We start from the raw sequence: 20258 nt of genomic DNA on the forward strand, positions 1-20258 counted from the left end.
TTTAGTCCATGGGGAAAACAGTGGTGTTGTTTCCCCTTGAAAGCCAAGAAATCAGTGTTAGCCAGGTTTCCACCTGGGATCAGAAAACTTAAGATCAAATAATTTTGAGGCTATGTATTCTTGACTATAATAGTTTTGGCATTCAGTCTTCCCAGGGCATTTTTACACATAGAAAAAAGTGTGCCCCAGGATCTGGCCTATACAGGAAAGGTTTTGGGTGCATAGGTTATCACTTGGCCAGGACATTATATCACCTAGACTTGTTATTAAACTTCCTTTCCCCCAGGCCAAAAGCCAGAGAATCAGTGACAGGCCAATACAGGCATAGTCTCAGGGAGCTATGGATGTGCCTTTCTTTCGGGACACACGAGGCCCATTTCCTTGTCAACCCCTTTTCTGCCTCTCCTGGCCTCCGTGCCACTACCCCCTTTTCCTAGTCTCAAGGGAATGTCTGAATCCCAGTGATTCATCTGGGTTGAGAAAAGAAAAGGGTCCACTTCGTGCATAGGCAGACTGCACGCCTGCTCTGCTCTCTGAGGAAACTGCAGGTTAAATATTTGCTCAAGAAATAATCAGTATGCGCCGTTAGACTCTGCCTTTAAAGCCATTACACAATCTTAAAGGAGTGTGCAGACTTAGCATTGCCAATAACGGGCGAAGTGACAGCATTTGTCTGTTGAGATGATGCAAAGTACATGACACCACCTGTGTCGAATTTTTGCCACCATGCTAACCTGAATGCGCTCACGATAAAGAAAATCAGATAAATGTGGATTGTGCCACATTCTAGGAGACAACTGGCTTAGACTTTTAAAAGGTGTCAGCACCCGGAAAGGAAAAAAAAGGAGGGAGGGCTGTTCTAGATGAAAGGTGATACAGAGACATGATGACCACGTATCACGTGAGCCCCTTCTGTGGACCCTAGATTAAAGCAACAACAACACTGACAATAAACATTTTAGGACCACTGAGGAAATTCAACTATATACTGGTATATTAGACCCTGAAATAAGGTTACATTTCTTGGGTGAGATAATTTTATAGTGGTTATGTTGAAGAGTTGTCCTAGTTCTTAGGAATTCCCTGGAGGTAGAGCGTCATGATGTCTGCAACCTACTTCTAAATGGTTCTGAAAATTATATACGTATATATATATATACACACACACACACACACAGTATATTTTTATATATGTATATATATATATATATAACATATAGTATGGAGAGAGAATGTGTGTGCAAATATTGCAAATGTGAATAATTGGTGAGTCTAGGTACAAGGTAAAAGTATTCATTTTACTATTTTCTCAATCTTTTTATAGATTTAAAACTAATCTCCTTCTCAAGGCAGCATGTCAATATTTGAAAACGACTATTGCTTCCCTCAAAGTTCAGTGTTCTTAATCAGTGTGCCTATAAGAACCATCTAAGTGGCTTTTACAAAATCCACAGCCCACCTTACCCCTCATCTCCCTACCTCCCTTCCTTCAGGAGACTGGATTTAGTCAGTAAGGTGCAGGGCCTAGATAGGAGTATTTTGAAAACTGTCAGATGAGTTCTGTGCTACACTTGAGATTAGCAATCACGGGTCTAAGTTACCCTCAGAATCTGGATCCATCAGGAACTGGCTATGTGACTCTGAGAAGGTGAGCCACAGAGCTTACCTACAAAACGGGAACAATCATACACAGGGTCTCACAGGGCCACGGTGAGACGGAGGTGCTCTATAAATATTGGTTTCCTTCCTTTCTTCATGTTCTCACAGGCCCCCCCCCCCCAGATGATTATATCTAAGTGGTTTTTACAAATTCTGGTTTCTTCCATTTGCCATTGACACAGTGTGTGGAGGACATTTGTCTCTGCTCATATTCCTTTAGGTTTCCTGAATTCCCTAATCTGGAGCAGAGGCTGGGGAATCTAGCATTTCTATTAAATCTAGGAAAAAGAACTGGCTTAAAGAGAGATGAGAACAAAAGTTAGCTTCAGTTATCTAAAGATTTTCCCTTGGATAAGGTTTAACTCTGAAATCTTAGCCACGTCTATAGGCTTGGGATCCTGTATTACTCCGCATGAGGGCTCAGGTGCTTTTGACTCAATGCCCCTTGGAACACTGGCTATAGGTTTGGACCTGGCCAGGCCTGGGAGACATGGGTTCTGTGTCGGGATAGGTTTACTCATCAGCCCTGGGACATTGCAGAAGTTGCTTCTCTGAGCCTCAGTTTCCTAAGCACTCAAAACAGATGCCAACAATTAGCGGCACACCTACCTTACATGGTTTATATGAAACACTGTTTTGAAAACTCTAAGACACTCAATTCAGTGTGGCATGTTTTTCTCCTTAGAAGCATAACTATGTCCTCTTTTTAAAAAACTATTATTAGTTTTAACCTGTGTCTATTTATTTCCACAAGCAGTTAAGATGGCTTGCCCCATTTCCAATTGCTTTGGGGGAATAGTCTTAAATCCTCCTTTTCCCTCAAGATTGGCTGCCCCAAGTCCTTGCCAGGGAGAACGTTCATTCTTGCAACACTAAGGGAAGCATTCTGAGCCTGTATCCTACAGCATCTGACCACTGTGACAGGCCCACAGCAAAGCTACCAGGGTCAAGCTGAACCACAGATGTTCCCTTCCCCTTAGCTGGCTCAACTTACTGAATCCATTGATGTCCTGAGAGCTAGAGGAGAAGCCTTCATCGTTGCGGCTGGCGCTGAGCTTGGTGTTGGGCTTGTCGGCCGAGGCCACAGGCCCCATCTCCCTCTGGGCTCCAGTCTGTGTCTCCTTCTGCTTCTTGGCCAGCTTCCTTTGGGACATGTGCAAGGGGAAAAAATCACAGTCAGATGCTTCCAGTTGCATTAAAGCATTGGGAAGATCAGATTGTTCTTCCTCCCTACCCATCATTTTCAACCCCGAAACCTGGTTCATTCTCTGGGAACAGAGCCAAGGTGAGTCTTCTAATGTCAAGGTGGAATAAGCCTAAATCCTCCTGAAACCACTAATGGCTTTCCTTTACCAGGAAATTTGAGACTTAACCTGGATCATCTCCAACAACAGGTATGTTCTTTACCTGAGTCTAAAATTGGAAATCAATGAGACTTGCATGATGCTTCCCTTGCTCTCCTTTCAAAGGCGGTAAGAAACTGATTGACCCTTTCTGTTCCATGGTTCTCCAGGAGACTCATAAAATGGAGTCCGACCTTTCTCAGGGACTAAGCTCACAAAATAACACACCAAACAATGGGAGACTGAAGTAGGGACTGGTGGTCGGTGAAGGGTGAGGGTGTGGGTTACTTAGTCTTGTAGCTCTCAAGGAGAAAACTTAAAGCTGAACTTGATGCCTGACTATTCTCATAAGAATAAAAGGCCCTCAGGACCAGATAGGCATTTATAAGAATACTAGTTTAACGCAGTGGTTTCCAAACTGTGATGGAAATTAGAATCATTTTGAGAGCTGATGAGAACACACAGAGGCCCCAGCTCATGGAGGTAGGACAGGGTTAGGTCTGTGTATAGCTACCTAGTTCTCCAGGTCATTCTGACACCATCTACTGGTTAAAACCACTGGTTTTGGCATCAGGAAGACTTGGGCTCATATCCTATCTCTGCCACCTGCCGGCTGCGTGACCCAGGGCCAGTTCTTTAACCTCTTTAAATTCTGAACTGGTCATCTGGGTACATCAGTCAACAACGGGACCAACCCTCTAGGGTTGTGATGATTAACGGAGATCATGTGAAAACACACGGAGCACAGGTCCTGGCACACAATGAACATTCAACACAAGGCAGCTTCATCCTTGATTTTATATCATTCCTGCTGGTCCAACTATATTCTAATTCCAAGTCCCCCTTCAAGAGACATACCATGAAATCCCTGGATATCAAGTGGTAGAGATTTGGACATCTCCCCCCTCCCCACCCCAGGCAGCAGAAGGGTTAAAAAGCCCTTCCTATGCATTTGAAATCTACTTCTCTGAAATTTTAACTGATCGTGCTTAGATCATTAGAAGTACAAAAATATTACTAACCCCTCTTGTATGTGACAGTTTTTCAAACATTTCTAAAAAACCAATGCAGTCCCTCTGAGATTTCCTCACATTTCCAATTCTAAATATAGCCATTATGTTCCTGTGATATGGAAGGCAATGGGCACATTAAATATCTTGGAGGTAAATTCTCCCAGGTCTCTTGCCCCATTTCCCATACGACTTGGTTTCAACTTCAATCTTAATCACTCTATCTCAACACGGAAATAACAGATCTCCCAAAGGATTCATATTCAGTGCCATGTAGGAAAAAATTTTCCAAAATTAAGCCTGCCTGGTCATGAAATAGGCAGTTTCAAGAGGTAATAACCTCCTTGTCAGAAGAGGTATGGAATGAAACAACAAAACCTAGACACAGAAGTACTTTAGAGGAGTTCATCTAGATCAGTTCTGGTTTGACAGTATGAGAGTAATGCCCTTCCCATGGATCCCTGCATCTAGGCATGGACTGCACAGAAGAATGACAGATGGCACACTCAAGTGAGGATGATTTGGGGACAGTTTATGTGCAAAAGGACTACTGATAAAGGTATGAAGGGTGAAGGGGAACCGAAGGTCCACTACAGTGACAGGTGAGGTGTTGGTCACTGGCGTGTCCAGAGGGAAAAGCAGTGGAAGCAGTCACTGGCAACCTGAAGGAGACAGTTGTCAAGATAAGACCACCTGCTCAGAAGCAGCAGCCTTCTCTTGAGGGACTCAGCTGATCCTCACAGGGCAGGAACAAGAGGCATAAACACCCTGGCTACATCCTCCCCTCTCCCTATGACCTCCTAAACTCATCGGGAAGCCAGAGGCATGGAGTCTATGTAGGGCTAGCTCTGGAAGCAGAGAGCACAGTGGAGAACCAGGAAGAGGGAATCTGGATCCAGTATATCGTTGGCCAGAAGAGAATTTTATCTCCCCCATTTTGGCCACAATTTGAAGACAAATGCAGCTAAAATGCAATCCATCCTTCTATCTTTCCTTCCTTCCTTGCTCTCTCCTCCCCTCCCTTTCCCTTTCCTTCCTTCCCTTCCTTCCTTTCCTTATTTTCCTTCCTTTCTTTCCCTCTTTTCCTTCCTTTCTTTCTTCTCTCTCTCCCTCCCTCCCTCCCTCCATTATTTCCTTGCTTTTCCTTTATTCCCCCATTGACTTGAGGAAAGAAGGACTCTCAGAAATAGGAATGAGTCTTTTGGATATAATGCTCTAGCCACAGGCATTCTGTACCAGTAGTCAAACGATTCCTGGCAGACAGAAAAACAACCAGAAACAAAGTACTGGATCAGTGTTGACAGTCAGACTGGGGCCAGGGGGAGCGCCTACTACTGATGACATTTCGAAATTTTATTCTTCATTTATTATCAAAAAGCAGTGTGTTTAAAAATGTATATGTGACCTTCTTAATCATAAATTTGAAAAGATATACAGCAGACCCTTTTCCTCTATCTAAGCTCTGCTCACAATGCCCTGGCAAGAAACAAAAGGAAACCCAATAAGAAAGTTAACTTTAAAACTACAAGTGAGTGTGTACAAGAAACTTTGATTATTTCTGTTGGGGCATAACTCCCAACCAATCCCCGTCCATTAGGGGTAAAATAATATGGAGAGAGTTGTCTTAGGCACAAATCATTCATTTCCAAAGGAATAATAATAATAATAAAAGGCCTTGCTGCATCTATGAAAAATGGCATTTTAGAGAAATGTTTGGGTAGTTCTGAAAACCTGGATGAAAAATGAAAAACTGAGCTTCTCCAACACATAGATATTTAAAAACTTGACAATCAACTGAGTTGTAAAAACTCAGGAGTGTGGCATCCTTAGTATTTAGCCCATGGCTGACACTATATGTTCACGAGGATGATGCTATCTAGTAATTTTAAAATGTACAGACAGGTGTTTTAGCAACTAGAAAACACAGCTATGAAGTAGAAACAGAAGGAAGGGATGTAGAAGGAAATAAAACATCATAAAACCATAGTTTTGGGATCTTATTCTATCAGAATTCAAAATTTAAGAATTAAAAAACCATCTTGGTAAAACATGAAAAACCATGTCTATTCCTATAGTCATAGAGTTTAACTGATACCCCTCCCCATTTTTCCTTAAGACAGGGGAACATCCAAGCCTATGAGTAGGGCATGAAAGACCCTCCAGCTATGGCTCTAGGCTTCAACTCAGCTTCATATTCCACACATACCTCCTCTTAGGGAACACCAGTTGCCTCATCTTCACCCCCCAACTGTTTCTCAATACTCTACATTCCTTAGTGTGTCCCCATTCTTCTTCACTGACCCCTCCTCTCCATCCTTCAAGGCTCAATGGCATTCAAATGTCACATCTCCTTGAAGGTTTCTCTTGTTCCTCTAAAGAGATTTGTAGTTTTCTCTTCCTGGTTGACTCATCCACTGAACAAATATTTATTGGGCACCTACATGTACCGGCTTCTGTTAGATGTAAGATCACAGTGACAAAAGCCAGACATGACCCTGACCTTCACAGAATATGGAGACTAATGACAAAGACAGGTGCTAAACAGATAAATATAGACACAGATATAAAATCACAAAAGAGATGAAAGCCAGGGAGAAGAAATGCGTGTAGCTAGGAAATACCAAGAGTTGGTTTGAACCCTTTAGATCAAGGAAGGCCTCATTGTCATGCCAGCTAAGCGTCTGTCTAGTTGAATTGTAGGGATCCAACTCTCCCACCCACGAGGGCAAGAGCCTCTTGGGTGAAGGGCTTTTGACGTCTTGCACCTACTCTGATTTCTTGCTGAGTGTCTGGCGCACAGCCAGTGCTCAATAAATTTGTTGTACAAATTTATATTTAAAAGTCTACAATTTGAAGTGCAGAAAAGATTGCCATCCTACTCCGACTGCAAATTATAACCACTTTAAAAAAAGATACATACAAGGAAAGAGGAAGAAAAACTTGCACAAAATTAGTTTGTGACCTGAAATATTTCTACTTATGAATATTTCTGGCTGACAACTTAGCATTTTCTTCCGGTAGTTGTCACAGAATTCTTGGGATGTTTGCAGAATTAATGGAATGTTCACAGAAGTCAGAATATTTTTTTCCCTCAGAACCCACGGAATAGCCATACGTTTTTTTAAATCACATAAAATAGTTACATGATACACGGGAGAGCCACATAACTCATGGGCTCTACAGATCCTTCAAGATTCAAGTACTTGTGACTTATGAAACTTGGACTTTTTTCTCTAGTTATTCTGAGATTCTTGCCAACTGGGTCACACAATTTCACCAGTAGGGGGTACCAAAAGCTGGTAAAAAGAGAGCATACACAAGCCTATCTATTCCTCTGCAGGGACATTTCTAGAGCTGAAGAACATTTTAAGACATAGCAATCCGAAGTTTACTATTTCTGACAGGCAGGGACAATGTGATGTGACCATAGCTCTTAGCATTCTTTCTTCTAACAGATCACTCTGAGGTCTTTCTGACCTTTGCTTGCTAGCCGAGTGAGGGGAGGTGGCAGGGGATGTGCCCATGATGGACCGTGAGTCCTGTGATTTATTCTGAGCACCACTCTTTATAAGGGATAATGGCAGGTGGAATGGCTCAAGGGAGAGGAATATGGGGCTGTGAAGGGTTCTGAAATCATGCTCTGAGAGAAGGGATGTCTGAAACAATGGGGATTATTTTTCAAGGACAGGGAATATTCAGGAATGCTCTCTTCACACATCTGACTGGCTGGCTCTGTTGTAGACCCAGGGGCAGAATTAGAACCAGCTTGGCTCAAAACAAGGAAGAAAGAACAATGTACAATTGGTTGGGTCTCTTTTGGAAGCACCTAATGCCTGACTGGCCTTCCTATTTTTAACTCTTTGGTAACCTTCTCTATACCTTTTAAGTCCAAACTCAAATGTCCCCTACTCCTCTCCTTCTCAAAGTTAGTAGTTTCTTCCTCTTTGCTCACTAATTTGTTGGGAAAATATTTAATGAGCTCCTACTTTGTACCAGTGGCAATTAGAAAGAGATCATGATGCAAAAAGCCAGGCATGACCCTTGCCCTGTTTGGGCTTTTGGAAGTAATGAGCACCCTATCATTGGAAAAGTTCAAGTAAATACTGAGAAGCCACTTGGAAAAGAGGTGGTAGGGAATTCCACCATCTGGATTCTGCAAAACCCTTGAATCTTTTCTTGGCTGGGAAGAGGAGGCTCCAGCCAATGCAGGGAGAGTGTTGGGACCTCCAGCCAGGGTTTTCCCCTAAATGTGAAGATCTATGCTCATGCTCCTAGGGAGGCATAGATAAGGCACTCTTTCTTTTCCCCACAGGGCTCTTCCTCTGTTGGTATCTCTGGACAGTTTCCTGGGAAGCCACAAAGATTAGAACACTGGAGCCAGAGGGAGATCTTAGCCCATAGGAGGTGGACAAAGAAAATACATAGCTGAGACTCCTATTAAAAGGTGGCACTCTACCCTTTGAAGCCAGGATGCTTCTGTGTTGACATGATCGGGTCTCTAATTAAAGTGATGCATCAGAACTGTAAGGGAACAATACCAACCTCTCGATTTATTCAAGAAGCACGTCTGCACAGAGGAGGGGCTTAGCCAAGGCACACAGCACAATGGCAGAAGCCACAGGACCCAAACCCTGCTTTCACCTGCCAGTGTAGGGCACCTGTTCCAACATTCCTCCACCTCTCTTTTCAGAATGAAATTAGAAGTGCAAATTCAGTCCATGGCACACATGATTCTAGTCCCTTATGAATGCAGCAAAACCTCATTAATCCAAACCTCACTAACTCAGAATTACTGTAATTGAGGCAGAGGCTGGGCTATACAGCTATACCACATCAGAGTCAGTAGTACAAATGAGGATATGGCTTTGTGCAGAATTTAAAGGAGAACACACCCCTTTCTCTTACATCAGGAGGCAGAATGGCAAAGCAGTTAACACACTGGCTTTGGTGCCAGACAGCCTGGCATCAAAACCTGGCGCCATCTCAGACTAGCTGTGTGAGCTCTTGCAAGTACTCATCCATCTGCATGTCAGTTTCCTCCTGTCTGAAAAGTAGGTAACAGTAGTACTTTACCAGAAAGTGGCTGTGAAATTAAATAGTATATGGCTAGCAAAGCATTTTTCCTAGTGCATGGTACACAGTAAGCACTCACTACCTGCTCTCTGGTAATCCTTTAAATATAGGGAATAGCCATGTTAATTTAAGTGGCCTCATTATTTATTAAATAAACATGAATCCTCTAGAGCGGATGCTCTGAAGAATGCCTTTTCTCTAAAAACATTCTTTGATGTATTCTAGAGCTGCGCTTCTCAACCTTGGCTGCACAAATCATTTGAGGAGCTTCAAAAATTATTGGTGAGATTCTAGCTTAATCGGTCTGGGGTACAGCCTAGGCAGGTGGGTTTTCAGAAGCTCTCCAGGTGATTATAAATGTGCCACCAAGTTTGAGCACCACTGATGTAGAATAGGGTTGTCTCTGGACCAGCAGCATCAGCTTCACCTGGGAACATATTACAAGTGCAACTTCTCTGGCCCCACCCCTGACCTACTGAATCAGGAACTCTGGGTGATTAATCATCTCTCCAGACAGTTCTAACGCATGCTGAAGTTTCAAGAGCCTGGTGTTTGAGAACCCACTCTTTAGCTGGTCCGGATCAGTGAAAGTCCCATCACCTCTCACCTGTGAAAGTGGAGGAACAGGAGGTAGGTGATCTGGCCGCCAGCCTCAGGTGTCCAAATATCTTACTGTTACTAGCAACATGCCCTTTCCCCTTTCTGGGTATTGATTTCTCTACAGAGGGTAGTTGGCATCTTAGAACCAAGAAAAGAACAGATGCTATTTAAATGACGGTTACTGGTTGCACTGTGTCCCCCTGAAATATATATTGAAGTCCTAACCTCTGGTACCTGTGAATGACCTTATCTGGAAACGAGGTCTTTAGAGATGTAATCAAGTTAAGATGAAGTCAGTAGAGTAGGCTCTACTCCAACCAGTCTGGTATTGTTATAAGAAAAGGGAAATTTGGATGGAAACACGCAGGGAGAAGGCATGTGGTGACAGAGGCAACTAAAGCCAAGGACTGCCAGCAGCTGCCAGAAACTAGGAAGAAGCAAGGAGGGATTCTGCTCAGAGTTGCAGAGGGAGAATGACCCTATGACCTCTGGATTTCAGACTTCTAGCCTCTGGAACTGTAAGAGACTAAGTCTGTTTTTTTCTCCCCCAGCCATCCAGTTGGTGGTATTTTGTTATGGAGCCCTAGGAAATGAATATAACATCCGTGTAACAGTAAATCCCAAATCCATTTCATTTATTTAATAAACATGTAAACAGCATTTAGTCCACGCTAGGCACTATTGAAGGCTATTACAAAGACAGCATGTTAGCTCCTTTAATTCTCCTAAATACTGTAGGACATTGGTAAACACATCCTCATTTCACAGATGAGAAGGGGAGGCAGAGTGAGTGGAAGAAACTCATGGGAAGTCACCCAGGCTTTAGGAGATGTAGCTGGGATTCAAACTCAGGAAGTCAGGCTTCTGAATGTTCTCTAAGATTCCTTGTTATGTCATGCTAAGCCAAGGACCTATACATATCCACCCTTGTCCCAAAGCTTTCTCAGCTGGCTCCCTTCCTTTCTAGGGAAACACACACTCACATACCTACACACACATGCAGGCAGAAAGCTCACACTCACACCCACTCACATCCTGCAGGAAATGTACATTGGGTCAGCTCATTACTTCTGTTGAAACTAGAACATAGCTGGTGGGTTCTTCCTCCCCTTCTCTCATCACCCTAGCCGGGGGCTTCCATGTATTTCCACTGGAATGGCAAAGTTAGAGAAGTAACTGCAGCAGATCCCACCACAAGTTGAAAGAGCGAAGGACCCCAGCCACTGCCTGTCACTTCCATCTCTCTGCTGTCTTGCTCTCCATGTCTATGACTCTACTGGTCTGCCTCTGCTTCTCTCTTCTCTGTGTGGCTGCCCCTCTCTCTTTTTTGCCTGGCTGGGCTCTCCTATGTATCATGCTCTGTCCATTACGAACTGAGTCAGGTTTAGTCCGACCATCCTCTAGTGTGCTGGCAGGGGAACCAGCGCAGAAGAAGGCCTGAGACAGATGCCAACCCTCCTCCCACTGCCCACATGGCCACACTATCCCTTGGGCCCTGCAGCAGAGCCCAGAGGGAACAGCATGGCCCCTGGAGCCAAGACTGCGTTGGTTCAAGTCCCAGCTCCAGTATTTACTAGCTATGCAGTCTTGGACAGTTACTTAGCTTCTTTATGACTCAGTTTCCTCACCTTTAAAATAGGGGTTAATTATAGTGAATTCTTTCAACAACCGTTTGCAATAGGTACTGACTTACAAACACTAATGTACTTATGACAGGATCTGTCGCCTAACAGACAAGCTCTGTGTAAATGTTTGTTAAATAATAAACAATGAGAAGGGAGTAAATGCCTCTTAGGAAAGTGAGGACAGAATCTTTGGCTGAGACAGTGGAGAGTTCCCCAAACCCTTTCAGGCCTCTGAGCTCTGAACCCGTGGGCTAAGCGAATAGACCTCTGTCTTGTCCCACCCCGGCCAGCAGGGTGGAAAATCCTCGCGGGTTCTTTATCCTGAGAGAGGGAGAGAAAGGGCAGGAAGGGGGATGCACAGAGAGTAAAGACACAACACACCCTTTTGTTCAAGCCTCTTCTTTTTATTGAGAAAACATCCTATCTTATACAGGTTTCAAGGCGGGAAAACAAGGCAGCTGACCTAGGTCGGTTGCTAGGAAACAGGGTTAAGGGATTAAGGCTGGAGTAAAAGAGGAACCAGACTAGAGTGTTTTAGCGCAGCGCCTGAGGGGCTGATGCTACCCTTGAGAAAAATCTTTGTCTTTTCCTTTAGGACCATGCTGGGAAAAGAAGCTTCAAAAGGAACCTGGAGAAGAGGAGGAAGGAACACATTGACAGCCCTTTCTTCGTGGATTTCATGGACTTTTACCCTATCTCCTCCTGTTTAAGACCTATTGTGGTTTATTGATCTTGGTGCCCTTGGGCCCTATTCTATTCAATAAGGTCATGGCTCTCCTAAGGCAGCAAATAGGCGCAGCCTACCCAAGACCATTATATTAAGCTCGATATGGCCAATCAGGAGGCCGATGGAAGAGCTATATTCTGGCAAGAGGCACGGGCTGGCTAGCCACTGACGGGTAAGAGAGGCCTTACCATCCTTTCCACCTAAGACAGGCACTCAGACACAAGCTTCTGAGTGTGCCCATGACAGGTAAGAAGGATTGGCAGGTCTCCAACCTAAGACAGGCACAGTCCTTTCCTTGCCCATACTATCATATTCTGGAAGAACCCCCTTTTTTTAAATTTATAGAAAAAAAGGGAGGACTTGTGGGGAGCGGCAAAGATTCAGCCGCTTGGCCATTTGCTAGCCGGATATGTCACTCCCTGAGGGGAGTTGCAAAATAGGCAGGGGAGCGCCACTCCCTGTCAGAGGAGAAGCCAGAAGATCAAAGATTAACCGCCTGCAGGCAGGGTAGCATCAGCCCCTCAGGCGCTGTGCTAAAACACTCTAGTCTGGTTCCTCTTTTACTCCAGCCTTAATCCCTTAACCCTGTTTCCTAGCAACCGACCTAGGTCAGCTGCCTTGTTTTCCTGCCTTGAAACCTTTATAAGATAGGGTGTTTTCTCAATAAAAAAGAAGAGGCTTGATCGAATTCCGTGTGTCATCTCCACTCTCTGTGCTCCCCTTTCCTGCTCTGTTTTCTCTCCCTCCCTCAGGAAAAGAACCCACAAGGATTTTCTGCCCTGCTGGCCGGGGCGGGACATGACAGACCTCTGTTGTTGGTGCTGTGCAAATGGACTGTGGCTCCAGACTAATCTGGTTCTAAGCAGCTATGTAATCCTAATTGTGGCTCCGCCTCTGAGACTATTAGACTCAGTTTCTTTCTCTGTAAGATGGCATTTGATAGGCCCTTGTTCTCAGGGTTACGATGATGATTAGAAACAGTAAGTGCACATTCCCTGGCATGGTCTTCAGTATGTAACAGACACTCTTCAAATGCCAGTTCTTTTTCTCTCCCTTCTTCACATTGGCAGTCCGCATGCTTTTTCCCTGCTTTACTTTTACCTTAATTTTGTGTTTGATCTGCTCCCTGGGACAAATACTCCAGGGAACCAAGATGACTACTTTTTCTCCCAGCGCCCTGCCCTGCTCCATCTGTATCTTGCTTATATGACCACAAACCAAGCCAGACACTCGGGCAGATGTTTTGCTCCCAGTCATGCTCTAACCCTCCCGTTCAGGTCATTACAGGTTACAGAGTCTTGGATTCTCTGGGCTGGAATGGCCTCTGGGGCTCTGAGACATTGTCCTACCCTAGCGGGGAGATCCCTTGCAACACGCCCAGCAAATGGACATGTAGGCCCCAACCGCCAACTCCAGTGACAGGGACTCAGCCTGTCTCCAGGCAGCCCCTTCCAGAGAGGCAGGTCCCTAGATGGGGATGTTCTCTGAGCTGTGGCTGAGCTGAACTAGGTCTCCCGTCCCTGCCCTCTTGGATGCCCTGGGTTGGTCTTCCTGTTCTACCCAACCAGCCTATACATGGATGGATGGATGACCACAAATCCTTCTGACTTTATCCAAAACTCTTCCAAAGTCTCTCTCCTCATTCTTGAGGCTCTGAGGCTATTCCTTCCCTAGTTCATGGAACCACCTCTTATATTCCACATCTCTGTGCCCCTATCTCTTCTCAGATCTTGACCCAGGGCCCTCTCTTTCTCCCCTCTACCCCACCCCAGGCCTTTGGTTCCCTCATGCTGAATGGCCAGGGGCTGGCCAGGGTCATCTTCCCTGCTAGCCTGTGACGGCATGGGCAGGGGCCGTGCTGGCCCTGTGCACTGCCCATTCCCCAGGGCCCTACACGGTTTCTGGCACAAGCACCTGCTAAGTTAATGCATTAACAGATCACAAGCCCTTCAAGTTCTGTCTTTAGCACTATGTCTTCTAGGAGGCCTTGTCCGATCTCTCCCTGATGGGACAGACTTTACCTACATTTCATCTCCCAGTCATCTTCCTGCTGTTCTCACCATCCTTTATTATAATGGCTTCTATAATATCCATTAGTTCACTTTTCCCTAGCACCTAGTTCAGCACTTGGCACAATGTTGTAAAAGCTTTAAAAAATGTTTACTGACGGACTGACTGAATGAATAACACATTTAATTCCTTTATTGTTGCTCTGTCCCATATTTGAGCATCCCCATGATGTAGACCTGACACTTTTAATCTATTTCTGCACAACGTTTCTGTACTGGAACAGGTCCTTATTATTATTCTACAAAAGGGGCCTTTCTCTACAGATGGTATGCGACGGTGATTCTCAAACCTGAGGGTGCATCAGAATCACCTAGACACCGTGTTGAAAACAGGGATGACTAGCCTCTACTCTCAGAGTTTCTGATGTGGAGAGTCTGAATGAGGATCTGAAAGTTTGCATTTCCAAGTTCATCGGAGATGCTGAGACTGTACTTGGAGAACTGGTCTATGGAATGTCCTCTCCTGCCCCACTGTGGAGCACATACCATTAACCTCACACCTTATTGCCACCCCCACTCCACCTCATGTCCGTGGGCATAATATACTTTTTACTCAAGCATTCCCATTTTCTTGGGACTTTATCCTAATGGAATAATAATAAAAATGGAAAAAAGCCCATGTATTCAGTGGATGACATTGGAAAACAGCTTCGTGTATAACAGGGGTTCTTGATCTTAGTGCTGCTGACATGTGGAACAGGACAGTTCTTTGCTGCATGGGCTGCCCTGTGCACGGGAGGACGTTTAGTTGGCTCCTTGGCTCTACCCACCACCTTCCGGGACCGCCTTGAGCCCCCAGGAGTGACGAATAAAAAATATCTTTAGACAGGATCAAATGTCCCCAGAGGGAGGCTGGGGAGGGCAGTAGTGCCCCCGATCTACAACCACTGGAACAGACACGTGAATATAACTGTTTAATATGTAGTAAATACCAGCATGTGCTCAGTGCCTTGAAAACACCTGTCATCCTTACAGCAGCACTGCAAGGGAGTGATTATTTCTTTTGTTTTATAGGTGAGGAGTCGGAGGCGCAGAGGTTAATCCCAAACTCATAAAACAGGTAAAAGGACCAGGTGGAAACGGAGCCCTGGTTCTTCAGCCTGCAGAGCCCTGCTCTCCCCCTTAGTCTGTTCTGAAGCTTCTCTTGAATTGCAAACCATCAGTCACAGCCTCATAAATGTCTTCCGATAGGGACTGCTTCAGTAAATGATGGTACATTCCCCCCCCCGATGGAATATTATGCAGCTATTAAAATGATAGAGTGCCATTAAAAACGAAGACTATGTAACAACATTGAAGAATGCTAACTGGCTTACATTAATAAAAAAACAAAACAAAACCAGAGAATGAAACTGTGCCCCATGATTACCACTGTGAGGGAGGGTGTCTATGCTAATGTGTTATTACACGGAGGGTTTAAGGATAATTTTCTTTTCTTCTTTGCTATCCATAATTGTTATCAGAATGCCTTTGTGATCATTATTTTTAAATAGAGGAAGGGTAATGAAATTCAGGACATTAGGTTTTGTCATAGGCCTTCCATGCACCTGAATTGGTGGAAAAGCTCCTCTAACCCTTTGACTGTGGTAGGGGTTTGATACACTATCACTTCTCCTCAAATATCACGGTTGCATGTATGTTTCCGAGTCAGACAGCTCTCTTTGAACTGACCAGCTTCCCCTAAGCACAGCAAGCAGGAAGCGCAGAGGAAAACGTTGCTGAAGGCATCAGTGTGGATCACTCGGGGAGCCGGGGCTGTTAGGAACGTGCAGTCTGTGAAGCGCAGATGTGTCTGTCTGTCAGAGCGTACTGAGCACTGCACTGGTTTCATGCATTATGCATCAAGAGTGGCCTGGCACCCTGGCCCGGCCGTGCGGGAGAAGGCTTGCATAAGGAACATCTGATGAACTGATTGGAATGTCAAAATGTCATTAAGGATAAATTAATGGATGTGTTACTTTGGCTGTAAGAGGCAGAGCCAGCAAGACAACAGGCTGCCGGCGGGCTGTTCCCTAGCCCAAGACAGACGGCGTTTGCAATGGAGATTCATGGTCTTTATGCAATGTGAGGTGCTTTGCAGGGAGAAGAATAAACAGAAATGCTCCAGCACTTAAGCACCGTAAAATCACAAGCATGAGATAAATTAATTAGTGTACGCTAGAAAGGCGGCTGGTCTGTCTGCACTCCTGAGGAAAGCCAGAATGGATGGCACTGGGCTGGAGAGGATGGGTCTCAACACCAGACTCCTAGAGAAAGCAATTCAATTTAATGTGCAATCATAAACTGCAGCTGATAGAAAGATAAGCCTGGTCTGCATTCATTTTTCCACAGATACCATTTCTGTCTACTCCTTCGAGCTCTGTTTCTGTGGGTCAAATGTGTTAGGTGGCCAGGGAGACTGAAGCCACCACCACTTGCTCCTGATGCCGGGGAGCGGGGAGGGGGATGTGGAATCAGTGCTTTAATACAGGGAAAGCTCTCTGGGAAGCCTGACTTGCCTTGGGACATCCTAGGTAACGGTAGTCCATTATTCTGTGAAGGGAGGCTCACTACCCCACATTCCACCTATTCTGTTGTTGGACAAGCATTGTTAGAAAGGTCTTCCTTAACATAGGCTTCTCTGGCATCTTTTTCCTTGCAACGTAACAACAAAAACAACAAAGCAACGATGAGAGTAGCTAATGCTCACTGAGCATTTCCTAGGTGTCAGGAACCGTGCTCTGGTCAAGTTAGCACCCTATCTTGAATCATTCCCACTTAATAGCGTAGGAAACTGAAGAACAGAGAGGGTGAGATACAGGCTCAAGACCACACAGCTGGTGCATGATAGAGCCAGGATCCAGACCCAGGTCTGCCTAACACTAAGTCTTAACCTCTTAACCATCACATAAGTCCAACTGCCATAACCTGTGCTCATGGAATAGGGCCTGGCGCTCAGAGAACACAGAATGCGAGAAGGAAACACGGATGGAACTAACATTTTGAGTACATAGTGGGTCCTTTGCTAAGTACCTGGCCTGGGTTAGCCTAATCTATCTCTTTTCTTTTAGTTTTTTAAATTTGAGAACAGCTGACACACAATACTGCTTTAGCTTCAGGTGTACAAGACAGTGATTCAACTTCTCCATATGTTATACTGTGCTCACCACAAGTGTAGCTGCCATCTCTCACTCTCATTATCAGCACCACTGACCACAATCCCTATTTTATTTTATTCTAGTGACCGATTCATTCCATAACTGGAAGCCTGTATCTCCCATTCTCCACTCATCTTGCCATCCCACCACTCCCTTCTCTCTCGTAGCCATCGGTTTGTTCTCTATATTTATATGACTGATTTTGCTTTTTGTTTATTAGGTGTTTTTTTTAAGATTCCACATGTGAGTGGAATCATATGGTATTTATCTTTCTCAGTCCGACTTACCTCACTTAACATAGTCCATCCATGTTGTTGCAAATGGGAAGATCTCATCTTTTTATGGCTGTGCAATATTGCAGTGTGTCTGTGTGCGCGTGTGCGTGTGTGCACGCACTTGCATGAGCGCACACACACACCCCTTTCTTATCCACTGTCTCATCTAATCCCTCTTTCATGCAATAGCCCTGTCTGCTTGAAATAAGTTACTATTTATTCACCTGAGAGTTCTCTTTTTTGTCTTTGTTTTGTTGTGTTACCCTATGCAATAATTTTTAACATACAAGAATCAGTTATATTTCTATATATGAACAATTAGAATATGAAATTTAAAAAACTGTGCCATTTAAATAGCATGGAAAAAAATGAAACATTCAGGTATAAATCCACCAAAACATGCATGGAGCCTGCATCCTGAAAATGACAACTGGGTGATGAAATAAGTCAAAGCAGACCCATACAGAGAGAGACAACCTCATATTCCTGGGCTAGAAGACTCAATACTGTTATAAGGTCGATTCTCACCAAACTGCTCTATAGATTCACAAGTCCAATCAAAACCAAGCAAGATTTCTTGCAGAGATCAACACCTGACTCTAAAAGCCACTGTACACTTATTTTTAAAGAAAGAAGTGGGGAGGAGGAAGCCTTCAAACCTTAAGTGTCCAGAGAATGAAACCAGACACCTGTTGCCATGCTAAATACTATAATCGACTGGGTACATTTTAAAATAATGTTTTCCTCTATGTCTAGCATAGCTGAATTTGAATAAAATCCTCTCCAAGGTACAACTTTATTCATAAGACATTATAAACAAAAACATATTAAGAAACAGAAGTTTGTCCTAAAAAATTGTAAGTGGGACTCAAAAAGCCCGTTTACGATACAATAACAAAAGTCACCCAACCTTATCTTTCCTTTAATCTTTGTCCTTATTTCTCCAATGCAGATTATAAAATTTCTTACAAATAGAAAAAGATGAATGACCTTCTTCCTGGCTCAGTCTTGTCCCATTTATACAGTGAGTGTATTTAATGGAATAAGGGGGTGGGGACAGGTTTTTTTTCTTTTCTTTTTTCCAATTATAATTTGGAACAATGGCTATATACCTTCAGGAAGTGACCAAGTCTGGACTTAGCTCACTGCATCCTCCACCTGATCTCAGAGGATATAATTCCTCCCAGCTCTGCTGCCAGATCCCTGTCATGCCTACCTTTCAGTCTCATGAGAATATAGTACCAGTCACTGGTGACTCTGTTCAATGGATTTCTTTCTTTAAGTAACCTGTGGCCCTGGTCAGTTTGGTAAGCCTTCATTTCCTTACATTTAAAATGATACTTCCTCACTGGAGTGTCTTGAAAGTTACAGGAGAGATCTGTATAAAAGTACTTTATAAAGTGCAAAACACCAGTAGACATAAAACATAAAATACAATAATAGCTGCAATGTACCGAGCACTGACTGTGTACCAGACACAGAACCAGATGCTGTGCACATGCAGCATTATTTTATGTAATCCTGGTAAATCCCCCCTGGCAACCCTCCAAATTTGGTATCACCATCCTCCTTTGACCAATGAGGAAACACAGATTCAGGTTCGCTTAGAAAGTGGCAGAGTCCAGGGTCACCTAGGTGGCTCAGTCAGTTGAGTGTCTGACTTCGACTCAGGTCATGATCTCACAGTTCGGTTCCTGAGTTTGAGCCCTACACCGGGCTCGCTGCTCTCAGTGCAAAGCCCACATTGGATCCTCTGTCCCCTCTCTCTCTGCCCTCCACTCCTCTAAAAAATAAACATAAAAAAAGAAAGAAGGAAAGAAAGTGGCAAAGTCCAGGGTTCAAACACAAAAGCAGTCCATGCTCTTCTCTCTACACTGCTTCTAGGTACTGAGTATGGTTTTCCTCGCCACTCAGAGCTAAGGCAAAAGCACTGCTTAATACCATTAAGAGGTGTGACATGATTACAAAAGTATAATCTACAAAAGTAGATTGAGCAAATTGCTCCCATCTTAGATTACTACACCTGCATAGTAATAGAGTGGATGTGTACACTTTGAGTCAGCCACTGATCTCCTGGAAAAACCTTACATCCCACATCGTCACATTAGTTTTGCCGTAGAGAGCAAACACAACACAAAAGAATAGAATGAGATCCTGTATTAAGCATGTCTGAATTTAGATGTTTCACTAGAAGTTCTCTCTTCATCAGTAGATGTCAAAGTCATAAATGATGTGGGAAGGGAGAGTAAAGTAAAATGCAGACTATCAACTTTTCTTCATTTCTAAAAATGTCTGTTGTCGCTAAGCTGTTTTCTAAAACAAAACAAGATTTCTTTAATCTTAAAGCTCGATTTGGTTTATAACCTTAATAAGCCATATTTTCACTCATCACAAAGTCAAGGCTCCTTCTAAAACCATGTCTTGACCATACTAACCTTTTAATGCTTCCACTTAAAAAAAAATATTGGTGGTTGCCGTATACCCAACAATCACCACCTTTTTATCTTATTTATTTTTTTTAATTTTTTATGTTTTTTAAAATTTATTTTTGAAAGACAGAGAGAGACAGCATGAGTGAGGGAGGGTCAGAGAGAGAGGGAGATACAGAATCCGAAGCAGGCTCCAGGCTCTGAACTGTCAGCAGAGAGCCCGATGCAGAGCTCGAACCCACGAACCTTGAGATCATGACCTGAGCCGAAGCCAGATGCTTAACTGACTGAGCCACCCAGGCGCCCCAACC

General features: G+C 44.0%; 1 protein-coding gene across 1 annotated transcript in view; it reads right to left on the bottom strand.

Moving 5' to 3' along the window:
- PTPRT (protein tyrosine phosphatase receptor type T) overlaps nucleotides 1-20258 on the bottom strand; it is a 770667-nt gene that overhangs the window by 132524 nt on the left and 617885 nt on the right. The window contains exon 15 of the mRNA XM_029917352.1: nucleotides 2654-2802. Coding sequence (XP_029773212.1) covers nucleotides 2654-2802 — 149 coding nt within the window. The remainder of the gene's footprint in view (nucleotides 1-2653; nucleotides 2803-20258) is intronic.

The sequence above is a fragment of the Suricata suricatta genome, chromosome 12, assembly GCF_006229205.1.
Source record: "Suricata suricatta isolate VVHF042 chromosome 12, meerkat_22Aug2017_6uvM2_HiC, whole genome shotgun sequence".
Taxonomy (NCBI): domain Eukaryota; kingdom Metazoa; phylum Chordata; class Mammalia; order Carnivora; family Herpestidae; genus Suricata; species Suricata suricatta.